The 22,273-nt window shown below is 57.3% G+C and overlaps 1 protein-coding gene across 5 annotated transcripts in view; it reads right to left on the minus strand.

The window, feature by feature from the left end:
- Nucleotides 1-5,264: 5,264 nt before the first annotated feature.
- ATP9B (ATPase phospholipid transporting 9B (putative)) overlaps nucleotides 5,265-22,273 on the minus strand; it is a 257,177-nt gene continuing 240,168 nt past the window's right edge. For 4 of the 5 annotated variants that reach the window (XM_047086323.1, XM_047086327.1, XM_047086325.1 and 1 more), the window contains 4 exons: nucleotides 20,108-20,216; nucleotides 11,488-11,545; nucleotides 10,657-10,860; nucleotides 5,265-5,748 (listed from right to left, as the gene is read on the minus strand). In XM_047086323.1, coding sequence (XP_046942279.1) covers nucleotides 5,612-5,748; nucleotides 10,657-10,860; nucleotides 11,488-11,545; nucleotides 20,108-20,216 — 508 coding nt within the window. In that variant the 3' untranslated portion in view covers nucleotides 5,265-5,611. Of the gene's footprint in view, nucleotides 5,749-7,563; nucleotides 10,571-10,656; nucleotides 10,861-11,487; nucleotides 11,546-20,107; nucleotides 20,217-22,273 lie in introns of those variants that run through there. The other variant, XM_047086324.1, reaches the window with a different exon arrangement.

A 22,273-nucleotide genomic window follows, 5' to 3' on the forward strand; every position in this document is an offset into this window, starting at 1 on the left:
CTGCTGGTCCCCACGGCTTCCGCTCGGCCAACTCGGCCTCTGGAACCTTCCGGACCCACCAGGAGGTTCTGTCCACGGGGAGGGTGCTGCGGGCCGGGGCAAGCTGTCGTGGGGCCCTCCCCTGGACCAGGAGACCCCCGCCCGACACACGGGGCCTGCCTCTCACCTGTTTGGGAGGAGGAGCCCGTGGCTCCCATGCAGACAAAACGGGCACCACATGTATACACAAGCCCGTGGGCCCCGAGGCAGCTCAGGGAGGACACCCAGGTGTAAGAACTCTTCTCTGCTGTCCCCAAGCCGCGGCCTCTGGCGCGCACCGGCGGGGTGTCATTTCTTAGCTTCCAGCGCCACCTTCTGGAATCTTCTGAAATGACACCCGGCGGTACGCCAGATGCTGAGGCATTTCCTGTGTGTTTGGAGCGGGTCTGAGGCTGGCACCAGGGCACGAGGGCCCCCACCAGCAGGCGCTGCTCGAAGCCTCCCATGCATCTTGCATCTCGGGGGCTGGAGATGCCCGAGGACGCACGTCGGTGCCACGTTCCTGCCTCAGAGCGGCCCCCACAACTCCACCCGGCACTCCCCGCCGCCAGGACGGAGGGACACGAGGGGCCTTCTGGGCCAGTGGGACAGAGCCCTTGTAGGGGAGGCCGCTCGGCCCGGGGAGGCTGCGGGAGGAAAGGGGGGCTCCGACGGACTGTCTTTGCAGCTCGTCTGTTGGTCCGACATTATTCCAAGACGAAAGCTCTCAGGAGATGTGCCAGAAAGCCCCGTCACGTGGGGACACAGGGCGGCCCGGAGGCTGGCGGCGGGGGGTCCTGGCGGGAAAGCCTGCCGCGCTCTGTCTGTCCTGGTGGCTGCCGCCCTGGGAGGGGGCCACCGGGAGGGGCGGAGCCTGACCATTCGCCCTGGGGGGGCAACACGGCTCCCCTCGAGTCCCCACCGCACCGTCTGGGGAGGGATCTTCGTGCACCTCGGCCTCAGGTTAATGCCAGGAAGGAGCGGACGGCCTCCCAGGCTCTGGGGAAATCACTTTAAACTTCCCTGTGCCTTGGTTTCTCCACACACCCTGTCAAAAGTTTTCAGAGGCGTCAGGTGACCGTTGCTGTCCTGGGAGGGGGACAAGGCCAGCCCACCCCCAAGGACTTGAGGGGAGAACTGGTAGAGGGGGACGTGACGGTGGCCATGCCCGAACAGCCCTGAACTCAGGTGTCCTTCTCCCCCCAAACACCAGACCGGGTCAGTGCCTACCTGTTTCTCTTCCAGTTCCACCGAAGGAATCCCGGGACGTAACCTCCTTGGATGGAAGTCCGGGAGGGAGGAGGGCAGGGCCTCGGTCAAGCCCGGGCCGTCCAGGGTGACCCACCTGCTCACAGGCACTGGCTGTGCTGCACGTCAGGTGGACACGATCTGGGGTGGAGGGAGGTGACCCCATCTCTGGGGCGGGGGGAGCATGTCCTCTGGAGGACACGGGGGGCCTTCTGTGGGTTTCCTTGTCCTCAGAGCCTGAGGAATTTGGTGGGGGGGGGTGGTGCTGGCATCTGCTTGGGGCCCGGCCCCTTGGGCTGAGTCTGCAGCGTTCAGGTGAGATGTGGTGACGCCGAGTGAGGCAGGCAGATCTGTGGGTCGGGGGCCCAGGTGACAAGGGCAGCAGACCCTGACCTGTGTCCCTGAACAGCAGCCTGGGCTCCCTAGTGATGCGGGAGGCAGGGGGGAGACAAGAGCCCACGGGGGCCTCCCAACGGGGCTCAAGGTGCAGGGAGTCGTGGCCTCCTTCCACAGGTGGGAGTCCACTCCTCACTGGGGGTCCCCTGCCCGATGACCCTGAGCCTTCATGCCCCCAGAGCCAGGACAGGACGAACAGGGTCCGAGGCAGTCACTCCAGGGCCATCCCACTTCGACGAGGGGCCTCTTTGGCCTAAGCAGCAAGGAGCAGGTGGCCACTTCTGCAATCTGCTTTGGCTCCTTGGGGTGTAGTCTGTAGGCTTTGCTAACGCAGCTCAGCCCTCAATATTCAGAAATACTGAGGAAAACACGTGATAATAGGTGCTTGTCTGGAATAGGACAAAATTGTAGAGGGCATCCACCGACCTGCCCGTCCGTCCATTCATCCACCTGTCCACCCATCTGTCCATTTGTCACCTGTCCATCCATCCGTCCATTTATCCACCTGTCCATCCATGCGTCCTTGCATCACGTGTCCATCCATCTGTCCATTCATCTACCTGTCCATCCATCCATCCATCCATCCACCCACCTGGCCTCCCATCCGTCCGTTCACCCACCTGTCCATCCATCCGTCCATTCATCCACCTGTCCTCCCGTCTGTCCATTCATCCATCTGTCCATCCATCCATCCATCCATTCATCCATCTGTCCATCCATCCATCCATTCACCCATCTGTCCATTCATCTACCTGTCCATCCATCCATCCATCCATCCACCCACCTGGCCTCCCATCCGTCCATTCATCCACCTGTCCTCCCGTCTGTCCATTCATCCATCTGTCCATCCATCCATCCATCCGTCCATCCATCCATCCATTCACCCATCTGTCCATTCATCTACCTGTCCATCCATCCGTCCATTCACCCACCTGTCCACCCATCCTTCCACTCATCCACCTGGCCACCCACCTGCCTGCCCACCCTGTCATCCATCCATGCACCCTACTGTGCCTTCATCCACCCCTTCTCCCACCTGTCCATTCATCTACCTGCCCGCCGCGTCACCCGCCTGTCCACCCATCTGCCCGTTCAACCGCCTGTCCACCCGACTGCACGCGTCAGAGCTCCAGTGGCGGTGAGGCACTGGGGTAAAACACTCAGCACCTCCTCACACCAGGCCCCTCTTGTGCCCATGTTCCTCATTAACATGAACTGGTCTAAATTCCCTGGCGGTGGGCTGTCCTGACCGCCTGTCACGGTCTGCAAACACACAGGCCTCCGCACGCGCCCTCCGCCTCCTGACCTCGAGACCCTTTCCTCTCGCTCGTCGAATTTCCTGGGGCTGTCTGATGTGCGGCGGCGTCCTCCGCCCAAAGCGTTCGTGATCTGTCCCGGTGCTTGGGCCACACAGTCCGAGTGCCGAGTCGGCCTTGCCTGCCAGCTGCGGGCCTCTGGTCCCGCCCCGGCCTGCTGAGCTCCCCCACCGCAGGGCCTGGAGAAAGCTGCTGTCGCTTCTTTTTCAGCGTGGGCCTCACCTCCTCGGAGGAGCCGGTCACCCGCCCTTGGCTTCCGGAGCGCGCCTCTCCACCTCGGCGAGTTTCCTCGGCAGGGGAGCAGGCCCATCCCTGCGAGGGCAGCACCTGCCCCGCGGGCACCCACCACGGGCACCGTGCACACCCACTGTGCGCACAACAGACACCGCGCGCTGCGTGTGGCCACAGCAGACAGGGAGAACACGGCTACACTATCAGACAATTAAAACGCACTTTGCACGCCCAAAAGGCCGCAAAGCAACCTCGAAGTCCTACAGGGTCGGACAGCTTTCGCAAATGGAGCCGACGGGGCTTGGCGACTTGGGCCGGGGACCAAGCGCGGGGACGGTCGCTGCCCGCCGCCTCCCTGTGCAGCGCCCTCCCGTCTCTGCAGGGCTGGTTCGTAAACGTGAACCTGACTGGGACCACCGGGTGACCCTCGTGGGGCAGCTGCCTTGTGTCACCTGGCAGAGGGCTGGAGTCACAGACATCGCCCGTGCCACCACCGTGCGCCAGCCGCCCACGGAGAGCTTCTGTTATTGCCACCGTCGCGTCACTCAGCCCTGGTGGCAGAGATCGCTCCCCCTTCGCAGATGAAAACACACCTGAGCTCGGAGTCTAATTCGGACGCAACGCACCTTCATTTCTCAGGACTCAGGTCGAACTCCGTCTGCTTAGTCAGAATCCAGCTAAGACCCCATGGCTTGGAGAAGTTTCTGTATTTTTTTATTTTCATTATTTTTATTTTTAAAAATTTTAGAGGGAGAGTGTGAGTGGAGAAGGGGCAGAGAGAGAGAGAGAGAGAGGGAGACAGAGAATCCGAAGCAGGCTCCGTGCTGTCCGTGCAGAACCCGATTCAGGGCTCGATGCCACGAATCGTGAGAGACCATGACCTGAGCCGAAACCCAGAGTCGGACGCTCAGCCGACTGAGGCACCCAGGCGTCCCTCTGCATCTTTAAATCACTCTGCAGAACCATTCCCAGCGCTTCCTGGTTTCTCAGGTTTCTGGTCGCTCACAACTCATTATGTCGGAACTAAGCGATTCCGAGGCGGACCCCTCCATTTGCTCTGGGACATCCTGCGTGTCCCACAGGCCGTTGGCTGTGGACGGGCTGAGATTTCTGTGAGGCCCCAAGTTCAGGGTGTGCTCACGTCCCCACCACAGGCTGCGTGCGCCGTGGCCTCAGGACCTGAGCCCACAGCGCGCGGGGCGGCTCCGCGGCCGGAAATGGCGACGTCGGGCCGGCAGCGGGGGCCCCAGCGCTTGGCCCCCCGCCGAAGCAGCTTCCTGCCCGCGCTCCTTCCTCGCAGCTGCTGCCTTTCCGCTTTGGGAGGACCCCGCAGGGACGCCCGGGAGGTGGGTGGTGCCCGAGGACACGGCGTGCGGCTCCACCGGTGGCTGATGGCCCCGTGGTGACTGGGGGACGGGCCACCTGCTGGGGGAGGCCGAGCTGAAGGGTGAGAACAGACCGGAACCACCACCTGGCACGGGAGGCACCCGGCCTCAGGACACAGGGAGGAGCTGCCCTTCCAGCCAAGAGCCCACCGCTCGGGACCCCCCAGTACGCTCCTGGTGATGGGCGGGGGGTCGGGGGTCACCAGTGACACCCAGGGTGCTCCACAGAGTGGCGGGGGCCACCTCCACGCGTGGAAAAACGCCCCATTGGACGAACACAGCTGCGTGGGCGCACGAAACCCTAATGGCAGCCGGAAACACACGGGCTGGTTCTAGCAGGGCGCTGTCGGGTGCGTGTGCGCGCTTAGGACCCCAGCGCCGGGACCAGCAGGGTCGGGGCGGGCGAGGCAGCGCTGTGAGCGCACAGGACCGCCGGGGTCCACTTCCAGACCCGGCGCGGGGGTTTCCCCGTTAGAAGCGGGTTCACTTGGCGGCGACGCCCTCGACCGCACATCGCTGGTGGCGGCCACGGACTTAGTGCAGAGACGCGGCCCCTCTTCCGGCTTGGCTGCAGCGCGTGTGGAGACGCGGCCCTTCACGTTGGGAACTCGAGTCCCCGCGGGGGAAGTGTGACCGGCGGGGAGGCATCGGCAGCAAACAGACACCAGCGTTTGGCGTCTAGACTTTATTCTGGTTAAGTGAAGGGGCTTTCTCTACGGTGACATCGGAGAAAGAATCTGAATGTTAGGAAATGGCCAAATGCTAAATAAACTTTCACTTTAATTCTCAGAACACGAGAGTCAGATGAATGCTTTACAGTAACAGTGGGAGAAGTAGGCTTCTTTTCGAAAGAAACGTGAGTGGTTTGACACGGAAACGCAGTCGTGAGCAACGGTGAGCGCGACTCGCCACGCGGGCCGGGAGCGTCCAGGCGGCGGGGGCCCCGGGCCCTCGGGCTCGTCCCTTCCCGACCTCCCCGCAGCCCCGCACGGCCCCCGCGCTGCCGCTGTGGCCGGCCTAGGACGTGAGCTTGGTGTAGCTGGGGGGAGACAGCTTCCGCTTCAAGTACTTGAGGACGTACAGCGGCAGACAGCTGACCATGGTGATGGCCGACACTTTCCACACGAAGGTCACGGTCGTGATGAAGGCAACATCTGTAGGGAAGAGGCAGGAACAGGTTGAAGAGGCGGCCCGAAGCGGCAGACCCGCGGCCGTGGCGCGTCCCCGCAGACGCTAGAGACGGGCCCGCGCACCTGGCGTGATGGGCTCTTTCAGCAAAGAAACGGAAACCAGATTTTAGAGACCCAGTACGACGTCCCCAGATGCCCTCCGGCGGGTGGAGGCTCGGCACGGTCTGTCGTACCCGGTCTGGGAGGTGACCCCCCGCACCGCGACCTCTGTGTTGGCGGGTGGGGCCGCCAGCCCGGGGCCCCGCAGGCTCGCCTTTCCGCCCAGGCGGAGAAAGCCGGGCTGCCCGGATGCGTCCTGGGAGGAGGCGCGTGCAGGAGCCCACACTCAGTGCTCGTTCTCGCCCTGGCAGGACTCACGGATTCCACACGCGTCGACGGCCGGGCCGAGCCCGCAGACGGTTAGATATGGTCTGGACTTAACCGTGCTTTGAAAAACCCTGCCAGCGTTTTCCAGGGCCTCAACCACTAAAGACAGAAAAGCAAAACCAGCCGCAGGGAGGGATGCACGGCGCCCTGACGGACGCGATTCTCAGCAGCAGACGCAGAGGCCTGGGCACCTGCCCTCACCCAGCAGAGGTGGGGGAACCTCAGCGGGGAACAGCCCAACGCCAGCCTGCGGCACAAGGAGAGTCAGCGAGAAACCGAGGGAGACTGGTCATCACTTCCTGTCTCCAACTCTTCCGCTAAATTTGTGTCCTGGTGAAAGAAGCAAGAACATCAGCTAAGAAAGCTCCGGAGACACTCTGCCTGCACCTGTCTGAAAACAGGCCAGGAACGGGGACGACAGAGGAGAGGCGAAGGGGGGTACCAGGACCTCGCAAGCTGTCAGCGGTAAACGTGACCATGGGAAATGCATCTGTAATGGTGGTTTCAGTGCTTCCGTGTTCCTGCCTGTCGTGTCGGCATACAGTGTTGCTTTTTTGTAAAGTTTACTTATTTATTTAGAAAAAGCGTGAGCGGGGGAGAGAGGCAGAGAGGGAGGGAGGGAGGGGGGAGGGAGAGGGGGGAGAGAGAGAGAGGGAGGGAGGGAGAGGGAGGGAGGGGGAGAGAGAGAGAGGGAGGGAGGGAGAGGGAGGGAGGGGGAGAGAGAGAGAGGGAGGGAGGGAGAGGGAGGGAGGGGGAGAGAGAGGGAGGGAGGGGGAGAGGGAGGGAGGGAGGGAGAGGGAGGGAGGGGGAGAGAGAGGGAGGGAGGGAGGGAGAGGGAGGGAGGGGGAGAGAGAGGGAGGGAGGGAGGGAGAGGGAGGGAGGGGGAGAGAGGGAGGGAGGGAGGGAGAGGGAGGGAGGGGGAGAGAGAGGGAGGGAGGGAGGGAGAGGGAGGGAGGGGGAGAGGGAGGGAGGGAGAGGGAGGGAGGGGGAGAGAGAGGGAGGGAGGGAGGGAGAGGGAGGGAGGGGGAGAGGGAGGGAGGGAGAGAGAGAGGGAGGGAGGGAGAGGGAGGGAGGGAGAGGGAGGGAGGGGGAGAGAGAGGGAGGGAGGGAGAGGGAGGGAGGGAGAGAGAGAGAGAGTTGCAAGCAGCCTCCACGGCCAGTGAGGAGCCCGATGCGGGGCTCCAACCCACGGCCTGGGATCATGACCTGAGCTGAAATCAGGAGTCAGAAGGCCAACCGGCTGAGCCACTAGGCGCCCCGTAAGACGTTTTAAACCATAACTGAAAGACAGTAACGGACTCATGGCAACTTACTCATTTTTTAATTGTTTATTTTCTAATTTTGAGGGAGCGAGCCAGTGCGGACAGGGCAGGGGCAGAGAGAGAGGGACAGAGAGAATCCCCAGCAGGCGCCGCACTGTCGGGGCGGTGGGGCTGGATCCCATGAACTGTGACATCACGGTCTGAGTCGAAATCAAGGGTCGGACGATCGACCGACCGAGCCCCCACGCGCCCCAACTTACTGCAACTTTAAGGCGCATCCCCCAACATTCCCTATAGGATCCAGACCTCGAGGTTCCGGGGGATTTAGTCTCAAAGGCAAAACCCGCTGTGTGTGGCGCTTCCCCAGGTGCCGTGTGCACACGGCTACTGGAAGGTCCCGCACCTGACACGAAGGTCGCTGGTGACCGGTCCTGACACGAAGGGCAGACGTGCTTCCGGGAGGGGCTGCTGTGCGTGACCATCAGTCCTCACCCCAGACGACTGTGCCTGCGTCGCACTCTTCCACAGCAGTTTGAGGCTCTTCTCTTTCTCTCCTGGTGAAGACGACTTTGCCCCAAAGACTCATGGCGTGGCCTAGAACGCTGCTTACTCACAGAAAAAACGTCGCCGTTTTGATTTTCAGGGACCAAGGCTTCTGCCTCAAGACGAATTTTCTGACACACGTCGACATACTCACAGGCGATGCTCTGAGCCGACGGCTGATCAGGGAGGGCCCGCCAGCATCTGAAGGGGGGCAAGTCACGTAGACTCCAGGGCCGTCCTCCCGCCCTCATCCCCAGGGCCACGCGGCACTCTACCTTCTCACCTCCTCCCGCCTGCCGCAACCCCACACGCGCCAACGGCAAGACGCTGGCTCTCGGAGGCACTCACCCGAGTGACTCCCACGCCCCGCGCCCCTCACCGTGAAGCTCCCTCCCGCGGGGTCCTGCACCTGCCCAGGAAGCAAGTTGCCCCGATGCCCCGCGAAGCCACAGGAGCGGTGCGCCCACGGCACGCGGCCTCATCACGCGCCCCGGGTGTCAGGCGCTGGCTGGAGTCGCGCAGGCCAGCCTGGACCCGGCCCGGCGGTGCCCTCGACGCCTCGGTGCTGCCCCAGAGCACAGCCCTTGCCAGGACCGTGACCTGCCCCCAAAGAGGCCACTCAACACGGAGACCTTCTGGAAGCCCCCGGCTCTTCTGCAGACGGGCCGGGCCCGGGAATCAGCCTCTGTCGGCCGGCGGCCTCCGACAGCGCTCCCAGAAGTGGCTTTCACGGAGCGCGCGGGTCCATCCGCTCCGTCCCCTCCTCTCCCCGTGGCCAGGCCGGAGCCGCTCTCCCGTGCAGGCTGCCCTCGGAACCTGGGGCAGCGACTCATACTCCCCGGACGCCTCTGCGGGGCACGCTCACGCTCCCGACCGCCCGCAGAGGCTGCTCTGGCCTCTCCCTCGAAGCCGTGGGGACTTCCCATCCTCGGGGGCGTCTGGAGCTTCCGAGGAAGGTGGGTCCGCGTGTGCATCCCATCTTGCCCCCCGCAGACACAGGGACTTCGGATCTGGCTTTTTCTTGTGCTGTTTCCGAACTCATTCCCATGCTGTGTGTTCTCTTCCTGGGAATCCCGGTGGCCGAGGGCAGGGCCCTGTATTCCTCCTGGTTTGCACCCCACGAACTCTCTCTCCGCCTCTTTGCTCACCTTCGGGGAGGGCCCCCTGGTCGTATCTCCCACTCCTGCGACGCCTCTGCTGTCACGTACTCCCCCCGCCCTGCTCTGGGCCACCGGACACAGCTCCTCTCATTCCGAGGGTTGTGCCCCCTCCGGGGCTGCGGCTGTCTGTCCGCCAGGGCTCCTCCCCAGCTGTCTGCTCTCTGCGCACCGGAGCCACGACGCGCTGCTGGGAACCTCCGCGGGGTGTGTCAGGCGCCCGTCGGGCTGGGCGTCCAGCCGCGAGGGGCAGGTGACAGAACGGAATCCCCGGTGAGTGAACTTAACGGGAGGGCTGGCCCGCACAGACCACAGTCACACGAGGGGCTGTCTGGAGGCCGGCCACAGGCTGATGTCACAAGGCCCTGAGGCGACAACCCCAGTTCTGCTGCTCTGGGTGGGGGGCGGGGGGGAGGTGCTGGGAAGTCCTCTGCACTGGTCACACGAGAGCGCGACTGAGTGGCTTGGCACAGCGACGGCGGGTACGAACAGGCAGCGTCTTTTGCCGTGGTTATTGGCGCTGACGAAACCACCAGGGACACGACGCAGTTTTCCCTTTTCTCAAAGTCCCCTGGGAAGTTCCACGTCGGATCGGGAAAGCGGTCACTGAGCTGAGCTTCTGACGTGCAGTGTGGACCCAAGGACCGTTTCCACCCTGCGGGGGCCGGGGCTCAGGGTGGGGGGAGGCCCGAGCACCTGACAGTGATGCCCGAAGGACAAACATCACCTCTGGGCTCATCTGACCATATCCTGTCTTCTCACTGCCCTAGTTCTAAAATCCCTGCAGTCCCAAGGCCACATCACTCCCTTCCAGGACGGCGCCCGACGGAACTGGCCACTGGGCGTCCACCTCCGGCTGGAAAGGCCCGAGACTGGCAACAGGGAGGGAGGAGCTGCCGTGTGGTGAGGACAATGTGACGAAGGGACCGCGTGGGGCTTCTCCGGGCAGGAGTCCCTCCCGAGGGAAGCGCTTCGAGGCAGTCGGGCGGGTCCTGGGCAGGTGGCATCAGGTGGCAGGTGAGGGCGACTCTGGCCCACTCTCCCTCCGACCTGTACGGCAGGGTGACCGGGACCAGCCTGGTGGCAACCAGAGCCACAGTCTGAGTGTGGACCAGCAGCCACCTGTGGGGACAGGTTCTGTGAGGCCACCCTGTCAAGGTCGCTAGGCCAGAGTCAGCGGAGTGGGGGTGAGCGTGCCCAGTGACCCCATTACAGTGCCCACGGCGCTTCGTGCCGCCGCCGTGGGGCCCTGTGGCCTCCGTGTCGGGGACAAGCCCGCCCGTCCCCTGGGAAGAGCGACAAACCGTGGAGACTTGTGGAAACGGTCATCTTCAGTGTCTTTTAAGAAGCCAGCGTGCTGACGATCTGAATTTTTCAAATTATGACAAGGACTTTAATCTTTCCACGAAAACAAGCTTTTTGTGTCGTGAAGTGTTCTGACGTGGGTTTTACTGTGATCTGTGGTTTAAGACGACGTGGTAAGAAGCAACAATAAAAAATGTTCAAAAACACTTTGAACAAACCAGATTTCCAAGGCAACTTACCAAAATACTCATTCAGAAAAGCCAGCGAGGCCACGTAGCAGCCCAGGCTGAGGACCTCGGCCACCGCCATCAGCCAGTGCCACGTCCTGATGGTCAGGGCCACCATCAGGAGCTCCGTGAGGATGAGCGCCGTGAAGGAGATGGCCAGCACGTGCACAAACTCGGACTCGAACAGGAGCAGGGCCCCGTACATGAGGATGCCACCTGGAACACACAAGCGGGGGACACGCGGCTCCGATCAGGGCGCGAAACGAGCGCCGTGCAAGCCAGCGGGGCGACATCGCAGAAGCAGCACCTGACACGAGTCACACTTAAAATACGGGACTGCGTGCACCCCACACGTCGCGTTGACTGACGATTTACGGAAGCTCCGGATTACGGATAAAACAACACGTGGCCCCAAGCAGCGGCGCAGGAACGTTTGCAACCTGGAGGAAAGGCCGCGGCGCCTCTCCCACCGGCAGTTCCGCCCTCGAGGGAACGCACGCGGGGTTACTTGACCGTCCGCGACCTCCCCTTTGTCGGGAGCACCCAGCCCAGGCGGCTGCCGGCTCCTCTCCACCCAAGTGAGGTTTCTCGCCCTTGAAGGGAAACCACTGCGTGGGGCACACAATGTGTAGGTGCGTGTGCAGATGTTCCCGGATTAACAGTTCATTAAAAACAGGTCAGTTTTTAGGTGACGCGCGCCAGTCCAAACATCAGGCTGCACTGCAGCGTGCAGGGGTCCGGGGCTGCTGATGGAACTGTGACCTTCTGGAATTGAACCGAGGGGTGAGAACAGCAGTGCTAGAGGACACGACGCGTCCGTCCGGAGAGGCAGGCCCGTCTTACCTTGGTAAATGCTGATCAAAACCCAGACGAGGAAGGTCTTAAAAGACAAGGATCTCCCCTAGAGGTAAACAGTGGAATATCTTAGTTAACAGAGCGGAACACGCGTGACACACAGCTTTTCAAACAGCCAGGAATGAGCACAAATGCTAAAAGGCCCCCGAGGCCCAACCCCCCGCCCCCCACAACCTGCCCGCGCCCCCCGTGTGCACCTGCGACACACAGCCATGTCTCGTTTGACCTCTGGTGACCCGCAGCCACACGCTCGGGGTGGATGTGCGTAAGCAAACGCTTAAATGCACTAGCAGATGAAGACTTTCTTTGTCGTAAAAACAACTTCATTTACGCCCTTACTTCTTCCCAACAAACATCTCCATGTTCATTTTTTAGTTTCTCCAGATAAAAACGGACGGTCTATCTCTGCTCAAGTTGGAGCTTATGAACCCTGAGATCCTTTCTGGAAACGAGTCCAAGAGTGACAGACAGAGTGGTTTTCGTACAGGCACCTTCCCTTTTGCAACTTAGACCGGGCCGTTCGGGATGCGTCCAGGAGGGTGGAGCACGGCCTGCGGCCTTGCCTGACTTCCGTCCCGAAGACATCTACACCCAAGAGGGAAGACTCGGCCATTAACCAACCGCACTGATCTGCTGGCGCTAAGGGCTGCTCCCAGGCAATGCTCCTTAGACAAGGCCGTGAGAACGACAGACACTCGGACAGAGCCCCTCGGGGCCACCACCAGATAGATGCGTGTGCTCACAGACCACTGCGTTTCTTCCACACCACTGCTTCAACGTTCTCATCCATGCAGCGTCGTGGTGAGACGGGCAGACATCGTCCCCATTTACAGATGCAGAGACACAGAGAGCCTGGGGCTTTCCATAAGTCCACGTTGCAGGTTAGCTGCGCTCATGTGTACATCTGACCCTTGACATGGGTTTGAACTGTGAGGGTTCTTCTTTAAATAAATATGGTAGTGAAAATGTATTTTCTTGTCCTTATGATTTTTTTTTAAGTTTATTTTCAGAGAGAGAGAGAGAGAGAGAGAGAGAGAATCCAAGCTGTCAGCACAGAGCCCCATGCGGGGGCTCAAACCCACAAACAGATCATGATCTGAGCCAAAACCAAGAGTCAGATGCTCATCCAACTTAACCACCCAGGTGCCCCTCCTTGTAATTTCCTTAACGTTTTTTTCTCCAGCCTACTTTATTGTGATGTGTGTGACGTATGTAACACATGATATTCAAAGCCCACGTTAATCAAAGGTTTACGTGACGAGTGAGGATTCTGGTCAACGGCAGGCTGTTGGCAGTTACATGTCGGGCAGTCGAAAGTGATCTGCAGATTTCTGACTGTACAGAGCATCCGTGCCCCTGACCCCCCAAGGTTCAAGAGTCAACTGCAAATGACCAGAGTCCGAAGCTGTGTCTATGACCAGGGTCCCCCTGCCCGGGGAGGTGGGTGGTCTCCGAGTCAAAGTGCCGTCAGATGCCAGCAAAGGAATATGGGAGATGGAGGGGGGCATTTCCATGACGACCTCCAGAGCAGTCTGCATCCGAGCCGTGATCACCTAGAGTCAGGTGACAACTTCACAGAAGAGATGCATGCCGTGAGACACGTGTGGCCACTCCAGCACCTTCCTGAGTTACACGCCAAACCCGAGTCCTTAGCATACGTACGTGTGAAAAGTAAGGTTCAGGTACAACAGGTGTTTTTGAAAGGCAATGCTGATTTAAAAAAGGCGGAGAACGTTAACCTGTGTCACACAGGTCCTTTCAGTGCCGATTTCCCAAGCACGCTTCTCTGACTGGACGCCAACAGGTGTTTGATCCTCAACAAAACGCGCACGTCATTAAGCACATGGCCGACTTTATCTGAGTATTTTAAAAGAGAACTTAAATTTTCTGATGTAAAACGAAGAGATTTAGTCTGTAGCCAGATTTGCTGACATCTGTTCAACATTATGTATGTGACACGATGATCAGTTTACATGGTGAAAGACACAAAGGGGTATCTGTGCCGTTTCTTGTATTAGAAGCGACAAAGTCATCACACGGTGTCTGTTAAAGAGAACGTATCCGTGTGCGCGGAGCTCCTGTATCCAAGCAGGCTGTAGGTTCCTGAGGCAAAACGCTACAAGATGGGCATAAGAACTGTCGACACAATAAACTGGAGAAAAAAACCTGAAAAATACGCATAAACCACTAGCTTCTGGATGTGATGCTTGTTAATGGCTCTGAAAGACGAAAGCAAGAGTCTCGCCGTACTCGGGGGTACAAGTGTGCCGTGCACGAACACAACTCCATTCCACTCGTCCAGCGGCTCTCGTGGGCCCACACACGCCTTCCCTTCGGTTCTGGGAGAGGAAGAACGTGTCTGTCACTGACTGGTGGAGCTCTTCACACCCCTGCCTCACACACGCACGGGATATTCCTTCAGCAGGAGCTCTGTCCGGGCAAACAGGCAGACACTGCTCAGGACCGGCCGCCCCGGGTTTGAGTCCTGCCTGGGACGCCCCAGGGCACATAGCTAACCTCGGGGTGAGTGGTTTCCCCCAAGTGAATACAGATGATCATGGCACACACTCATGCGGATAGAAGACAGCAAGCATAAAGCCAGAACTACTGAGAATTGAATAAATGCTTGTTACTATATTTAAATATTTAAACATGAAATCTTGAAGACCCGAGAGTACTTTTCTATTAGACACCAACCCAAACTGTAAAAAATAACATCAAGCAAATTTTGGGAAAGGTTAATCCACCTGAAGGTCATGTGGTTTGAGACCGAGGGATCACAAGGGGCCACACCGTACCAGCTCAGCTGTCCCCAGCTGCCTCTCTCAGCCTCCCTACCTGGACCCGGGGCAGCCACCCCCCTGTCCCCTGTCCCCATCACTCTGCACTTCCCAGGCTGGCAGGCGAATGGGATCTTACGGACTTTTGAGCCTGCCTTCTTTTGCGTAGCAAAACGCATTCAGGGCTCATCCGTGTTGCTGGATTGATGGTGTTTCTTCTCACTGCTGAACACTATCCCAGTGCGTGTCTGCAGTTTTGGGCAATTATGGCAAAGCTCCCGTAATCATTTATCCACAGGGTTCTGTGTGAACACGAGTCTTCATCTCTCTCTGGTGAAGGCCCAGGAGTAGGACTGCTGCCTCCCGTGCTCAGTGCGTGTCTAACTTCACAAGAGACTCCAAGCCACGCTCCGTCTGGGCGGCTGTGCTATCCTGTGTTCCGTCAGCCGTGGGAGAGCCCGCGCTGCAGCCGACGCTCTGGACCTGCCTGCCCGGGGGGTCGTCGCCGGCCCCCCAGCAACAGCGGTGGCGGGAGTTTCACATACGCTCACTTGCCACCTGCATGTCGTGACCCTGGGTGTCACGTCAGTTCGTCTTTTGCCCGTTTAAAAAATTGGGTGGTCTTCTTTTTGAGTTTTGAGGGCTCTTTACATTTATCCAAAATAAAACCTTGGGTGGCGAGGAACTTGTCCTGCTAGTGTCCCGCGAGACGATCAAACATTTCTAACAAATTTTAACTTGATACATGAGCGATGCCTTGCTGTGAGTAGAACATGATGCAGAATGTCACATGATCACAACTGAGCCAAGGGTTCCTCTCTCTCTCTCTCTCTCTCTCTCTCTCTGCGGATTGTGGGTGATCGTCTCATATGCTTGGATGCTGGGTCTCAGGCCTCAGTGTTTGGCAGAAATCAGTGAGTTTTCTGGACGTTGGAAGGTGCCCACAACTGGCACTCGTGTGCCAAGCACCTATGGACAGTCCTTTGCTTCCTTCTAGGTCAGGCCGCCTGCAGATGTAGACCCTCTCCTCTGCTGCCTCACTGCCAGTTACGTTACATACAGTCTATGACGAGACTTTATTAATACCCGGGCGAGCGTATACAACGGCCCCCACGCAGAGAAAGATTCCACTGAGTCAACAGATAGCAGTGATTCCACTAGTGCTAGTGAAAGTCGTCCTACACAGTAAACCTCCTCCCTCCTGTCTCCCTCACACCAGCCACAAAGGTCTTCAAAGTAAGTGCAGGTTAATTTATTTTTCTTTTTGGATTTTGTATTTTCCTTATTATCTTATATCACAGTATTATAATAATTTTTTATATGAATCTTTGGGTTGTGGAATGAATCATCTGACTTTCCATTATTTCTCATGGGGAGATTCGCTTTGATACACAAGCGCTTTGGATTACAAGCATGTTTCTGAAACGAATTATGCTGAGACCAAGGTTTTACTGTATTTTGGATACAGGTCCTCTGTCTTGCATGATTTGCAAGTATTTTCCCCCAGTCTGTAGCTGGCCCTTTCATTTTGTTAACAGTGTCATTCACAGAACTAAAGTTCTCAATTATGATAAAGTCCAACTTGCCAAGTGTTTCCTTTCTGAATCACGCATCTGGCCCCATATCTAAGAACTATGCCTACCCCAAGGTCATGCACGTGGTTCTTCCCCATTTTCTTCCGGAAGGCTAACAGTATTACATTTAAATCTAGGACTCGTTTTGAGTGCGTTTCCCCCAAAATGTGAGGAGTGGGTGGAGGCTCCATTTCTGCCAGTGGTTCCGACAACATCAGTTGACAAGACGACCCCCCTCTCCTTTGGATTTCCCTTCACGCTTGTCAAAGATCAGCTGTGACACGGTGGCTCTCTCTCCGGGCTGTCGACCCCACTGGCCCACATGTCCATCGTCTGCTGATTATCTGGTGCATTGGTTACTACCGAATAGAAAGTCTTGAAATCGGGTACAGTTGAGTCTTCCAACCTTGTTCCCCTTCGTAAAAACGTTTTTAATAATCCTAGTTCCCCTGCCTTTCCATGTAAATTTTGGAATCAGCTTGTCAGCTTTTGGCCACGCTGCCTTCCAGTCACAAACGTTCTTTTGCACTTTTACTTATTAATTTTTAAATTTGAGATGGGGAGCAGAAGGGCAGAAGGAGAGAGGATCCCAAGCAGGCTCTGTGCTGTCAGCACAGCCTGGGATCATGACCTGAGCTGAAATCAACAAGTCAGATGCTCAATTGGCTGAGCCCCCCAGGCACCCCTCTTTTGGACCTTTAAAGACCCCTCTCACACCCTACAGCCTCCAGCATCCACACCCCACACACGTTTCGCCATTAAGCCAACTTTACTTTATGTCACTGCAAACGCAGTTTAAAAACTCTTCTCAGATTTCAACTGTTTATTGCTAATATACAGAATTACAAATGATTAAATATATTTTTAAATAGATTCTTAAATACTTTAAAATCTATTTTAAATATATTTTTTCTTTCTTATTGAATATATTTTTCTACTAACTATTAGTTAACTAACTACTAGTAACTAGTAGTTAGTTACTACTAGGTAACTAACCTTACTAGTCTAGAAGGGTTTTGGGGATGCTTCGGGATTTTCCAGAGATGATTACTTCATCTGCAAAAGGATCCTCCCTGATTTCTGTCTTTAGTTTCCTTTTCTTGCCTTATCACTATTATTTCTAAATTATGGAAGAATACATACATTTCAGAGCTAAAGCCATCTTGAGAATATTCAACAGGAAGTAAGAAAATAGTGAAGTAATCCTAACAGTTGAGCATCTAACGGTGTCAAGGTTGTTTACGAAGGACTGTATGGTATTACCGACTTCATACCTTGACAATTAGTGCAGCCATAACCCAGATGCCTCCACGGTTAGCAGGTTATTTATCATGAATACACAGAACAATGTGTTGGGACTCAGAATTCACAGCTACAGGTCTGAGATATTTTAGGACCATGGGGGCTGGCTGAGCTGAGCCTGGGTCACCTTACTAGTCCTGACCCCTGATCTCGGCTCGCGTGGCCTTTCCTACGAGGCCACAGACCGTCTGGGATAAATCGAGCCGTCTGCAGAGTTGGGAGAGGGAAGAGTGCGCAGGGCCCCTGACGCACCGGCCGCGCCCGGGACCGTGCAAGTGGCTGCTCCTCTTGAGTAAAGTGTGGGCGTTCAGAGTGGAGTCTGGCCTTTAAAAGAGGAACACCAAAACATTAACCGCACTTTGTGCCAGGAACAGAATACGGATTTAGGAAGGAGAAGGGAAGGCGGCCTCTTCGTTGGGAGTCCTTCACCCCGTCGCTGACACAAACAATTACTGGACAGGTACCGACTCCAGGTAGGGCTTAGGCTCTGCAGGCAGAGCAGGGCGGACGTTTATATTCAGGCTGGCTGACCCCGTTAGGATAAGTCAGTCAGGGGCGAACGCTTTATCCTTCACACTCCGGGAATAAAAAGACTGGTTATCAAGGAAGTATGAAAAACAGGGCATTTTCTTTTCAAGCATAGGATTTCCTGTCTGTTTTGCAAGGGATCCGTACTCTGCTTCCCTCGATTTCCTCTGAAAGTATTTGAGAAATTTATCGTGACCTTGGGCTCAAAATGGGCTGGACATGTAGCACGGCAGACGACGGCTCACACCCGTCTGCGGCTCGTTTCGCGCTGCCGTCCTGTGCTGTGTGTCGTTTAACTTAATCTGAGTTTCTGTTTTCTCTCCCGACTGCACGTGGCTTCCTGGGACCAGTGATGGCTTCGTGTGTCTTTGCGAGCCCAGCCGGCTACCTCCAGTGGCCGCGACTCCACGCCTGCCCACGGCCGGCCGGCCCGCCGGCCTCCTGAGTCATCCACAAAGTGTTACGAAGCAACGTGAAGCTTCAAGACATCTCCCTGGCTTCAGTAAGAAAACACGACTCAACTGTTATCAAGTTAGGTGGTTGAGTACTTTAAGGCTACCTCATTTTCAAAGGATTTGAAGGCTCTCAGATTTACAAAGATATACCACAAACACAAAAGGAACAGATTTTAGATCTCAGGGAAGAGATGCTTCGGGAAGATAAGTGGCTGAATTCTTGTCAAAATAACATAGGAACGACGTCTGGACTTTAGGATACCGAAATATTCTAAACTGGTCACCTTAACAAAAATGAAAAACTAGTACCTTAACGAGATCCAACTCAGTCAGAACTGAACATCGTTTCCTGAGTCCCCTTGTGTTTAAACGCATCAGCTAATGGGGAGTTTACGGATTTGTGGGCCACCTGTGACCCTGTAAACATATTCTGGTTACTAGGTAACTTAGGGCATCTGCATTTGACATCCTGAACAACGGTGAGCGACCCCGTCCAGCTGGTCAAGACCGCACTCTCTGAGTCCTTCATGGTCTGGCCACGCCCCCGGGCCCACCTGCAATGGCCGTGGGCGGCTGGGCCACCAACTGCCCGTGGTTTCAGAGTAGCTCACGGAGTTTCGTTCTTACATGAAAAGCTTGCTTCCGCCTCCGGCGTGTGAGGCGGCATTTAAGTAAACGTTTCTGGAGTTTATGAAAATAAGGAAACACACGACCTACTAAAATTCTAATTACTCACAAAAGCTTCCTGTAGTTTTTGGATGTTTGATCCCGTACCGCTTTACTGAATGATAACGGTTTTGCCGTTTTAGAATAAACCAGTTTTCCTTCTAATTCACAATAATATTGCCACCAAGATACTAGTGCTTGATGTATATATTTTATATTTGCATTTTATTATCAAATTAAATGTTCTTGAATATAAGGACTGATATTTTATTTTACACGATACTGATGCAATAGCTTTATTTTTGTCCTGACTATGAAAGTAACGTGAGCACTCTGTATTTTTTTCCAAGGAACTTTAAATCTGCTTTGCTCCAACTCCATAAGAAACCCACCAAGCCCAAAGATTGATGTCCTTTAATTAACATTAAGGGGCCAGCGCTCTCCGAGGGGTCAGCCGTCAGCTGAACGGAGTCTGTGCTAACACCAGCAAATTCCTTCTCCGCACGGCTGTAGCCTTAAAGATCTGACTTGGTGATTTCAGGTTGGCAACTGTCAACCTGGATTTAATTGGGGGTCAGTGGGTTTTGTTCTCAGTGTTCCTTCAGGAGACTAGCCTTCTGGAAAACTCCAAGGTCACCGTAACTTGTGCCTGGAGAGCTGGGGGCTGTTCCCGTTTTCCACGTTCTGAAAACATGGTCTCATAAAAAAACACGACACACCGAAGCTTCGTTCGGGAATACTTCGATCTGAACAGAGCGCACACTTTCAGGGAGTGGTGTTTTCTGGGGGTGGACTTTTCCTCTACAGCATCCTTGTGACCACAGCCCTGGGTCCTGGGGACAGGGACACACTGTCCGTCGCATCTCAGACGGGACTCTGACGTGCACAGTGTTGGGACGCGGCAGCGAGTGGACGGGAAGTCAGTCCTGCCAGTAAGCGTCCTTCCCGCAGGAACAGGCAACGAGGGCGCACCGGCCACCGGGTGACCCGGGTCCATCTGCCGAGCTGCCCAAAGTCCCCCCAACGCTTCAGAGCCTCTTTGCGATTGTAACCGTTTGTACGCACCACGACAGAGCTTGACTGCAAACATCTGAGAAAACGGTTTTCCCTTTCTGACGTTTAAGTCAAAAGGAAAATGTTAACAACTAGGAAAAGTGAAAAACATGCGGAAGGATGGAGAAGACACTGTTTAGAGCCTGCCTGGAAACGCGTCGTGGCTGGCACACGTCCTCACAGCAGGTGCTCAGCTGGAACACCAGGAGCGGGCGTGCTGGTCCCGGGAGGCGCGGCCGCGGGCGGGTACCTTGGTGAGGTCCTTGTACAGCTCCGGGTACAGCATCGCCGTCTCCGGCTTCACGTCTTGGTCCAGCACCAGCGAGAACACCGGGAACATGGTGTATATGGTCGCATACCTAAAACCCACAGGGAGTCAGGTTAGCGCGAGGAATGCGCACCCCTGTCGACACAGCCGTGCGGTCAGGGGCTGGCGCCCCAAATCCCGAACAGCAAAACCCGGCTCGGCTTCTTCCTGGACTTAACGCTCACCCCAAATAACACAGCCTGTAAGGAACGGATGCTCACACAGGTCCACTTTTTTCTTTCTTACGCTTTGTATTTTGAGGTCTCTGCAGACCCACAGGCAGTTGTAGGAAATCACAGAGAACCCCCGTGCGCTTCACCCAGCTTGCCCGGCGGCGGCAGCCCCGTCTCGCGGCCCGGGTGTCGTGTGGGCGCCGGCGGTCAGAACCTCCGCCGGCAGCAGCGGGGCCCCTGACGCCCCTCCCTCCCACACCCCCCTGCCCCCGCTCATCCGCTAACCTGCCCCCACCCTACAGTTTTGTCATCGCAAGGCCACACTCGTGCCTCGCACTCAGCCTGACCCCCAGGAGGCTGTTCCAGGCACCACTGCAGCCGCAGCCGCGGGCACCCCCCGTGTGCCCGGTGGGGGTGCCTGCCTCCGCGGCCCCGTCGATCGCGGGAGGGCAGTGGGGTCATTCCCCGTTTCCGGCTGCCACAAATAGAAGTGCTACGAATACTCACTGCACGGGTCTTCGTGTCAAACCGAGCTGTCGCTTATTTCTGAAAGGAGCCCCAGGTGGCGTAAGCCCAGGAGCGTAACTGCTGGGGGATTCGGTAGCGGAAGGTTTCGCTTTTGAAACACACTGCTGGCCCTGCCCGTGCGCCCTCTCCCCTGGGAGCAGTGTTGCTGGGCGGCTGTGTGCCCGCACACCGTCCCTCCCACCGGGTTCTGCAGGGAACCCGCTGTCCTCGGCCGCGCCCCCCAGCCCTCCGCTGCCCAGGAGTCTGTCTTCTGAAGTCTCAGGCTGAAGCATCCTGGCGTGGATGTCCCTGGATGGACCATGTGTGGGGAGCTGTCAGCCATCCTTTCGGTCTCCTCAGCCCTGCCCTCTGTCCTCCCTCCCTCCGGGGCTCCAGGGGCACAAGGCCAGAGTCCTGGAGGCCGCGGGTCTCTGGGCCGTTCGTCCCGACCGGCGGTGGGCCCTGCGCTCTGGTCCGTTTCCATTTGGTTCTGCTTCACTTTTTCTACGTCTCGGCCGAGTCTTGTCTTTCCGTTGGTTCTAACGCTCCCGTCACTCGTTACGGTATTTTTGCACAGCCGCTTCACGCCTTCGTCAGACACACCTAACCCGGGCTCCTCGGGGCTGGCATCCATTCTCTCTGACTCACTCGGAAACCTTCCTGGTTCCTGGTGCGGCGAGTGATTTTCTCCTGACACCCGGACGCTCGGGTGCCGTGCAGCCTGGGTCTCCTGGAGCTGTGCCACCCCCGCCCGCCCTGGAGGCCGCCCAAGGACTGCTTTTTACCGTGCCTTCCAGGGAGGTAGGGACGGGGCATGGGGGCTGCTGCAGGGACCCTCCCTGTCCGGCCGGCTGCCCCTCCTGTCCCTCGGCCGCAGCACAGGCTCCTGGGGGTCCTCATCCCTGGGACCAGGGCCATCTCCAGCTGCCAGCTCGTCCGTCCCGGGGGGGGGGGCACACGGACGGCAGGACCCCAGGGCTCAGGTGGTGCTGCCCCAGGCCCTCCTCTTCCCTCTCACGTCTCCACACGCGTGTCCTGTGTATGACGTTTGTGAGATTCTGGTTACGCTTAGCAGAAGGATGAAGAAAAGTACCTCTGACTTTCCCGAAACAAGACCGGGTTTCACATTTTCATCCGTGACAAAGCGTTCAAGTTGGGAGGTCGGCCAGTGGCCGAGCACCACAGCGAGTGACCCCAGCCACCTCGCCTAGCTGCCGGCGCGGGTCCCAGGGTCACTGCGGGGCTGTGGGGGAGGAACCTTCTCAGGGAGGGTGTTTCCGGCTACTGCCCACCGTCCTGTGCTCTCGGAGGTCAGCGGGGTCACAGGAGCTACCTACAGATCGAACCCCTAACTTCTGGGTTAAATTAAACTGGTTTAAGGCCCTACCTTTCCTCCAAATCTCTAGTTACTTTTGTCAACCTTCTGGGA

The sequence above is a fragment of the Lynx rufus genome, unplaced genomic scaffold (genome assembly GCF_022079265.1).
Source record: "Lynx rufus isolate CCGP_SWC_20201006 ecotype Redwood Valley unplaced genomic scaffold, mLynRuf1.p SCAF_20, whole genome shotgun sequence".
NCBI classification, from domain to species: Eukaryota; Metazoa; Chordata; class Mammalia; order Carnivora; family Felidae; genus Lynx; species Lynx rufus.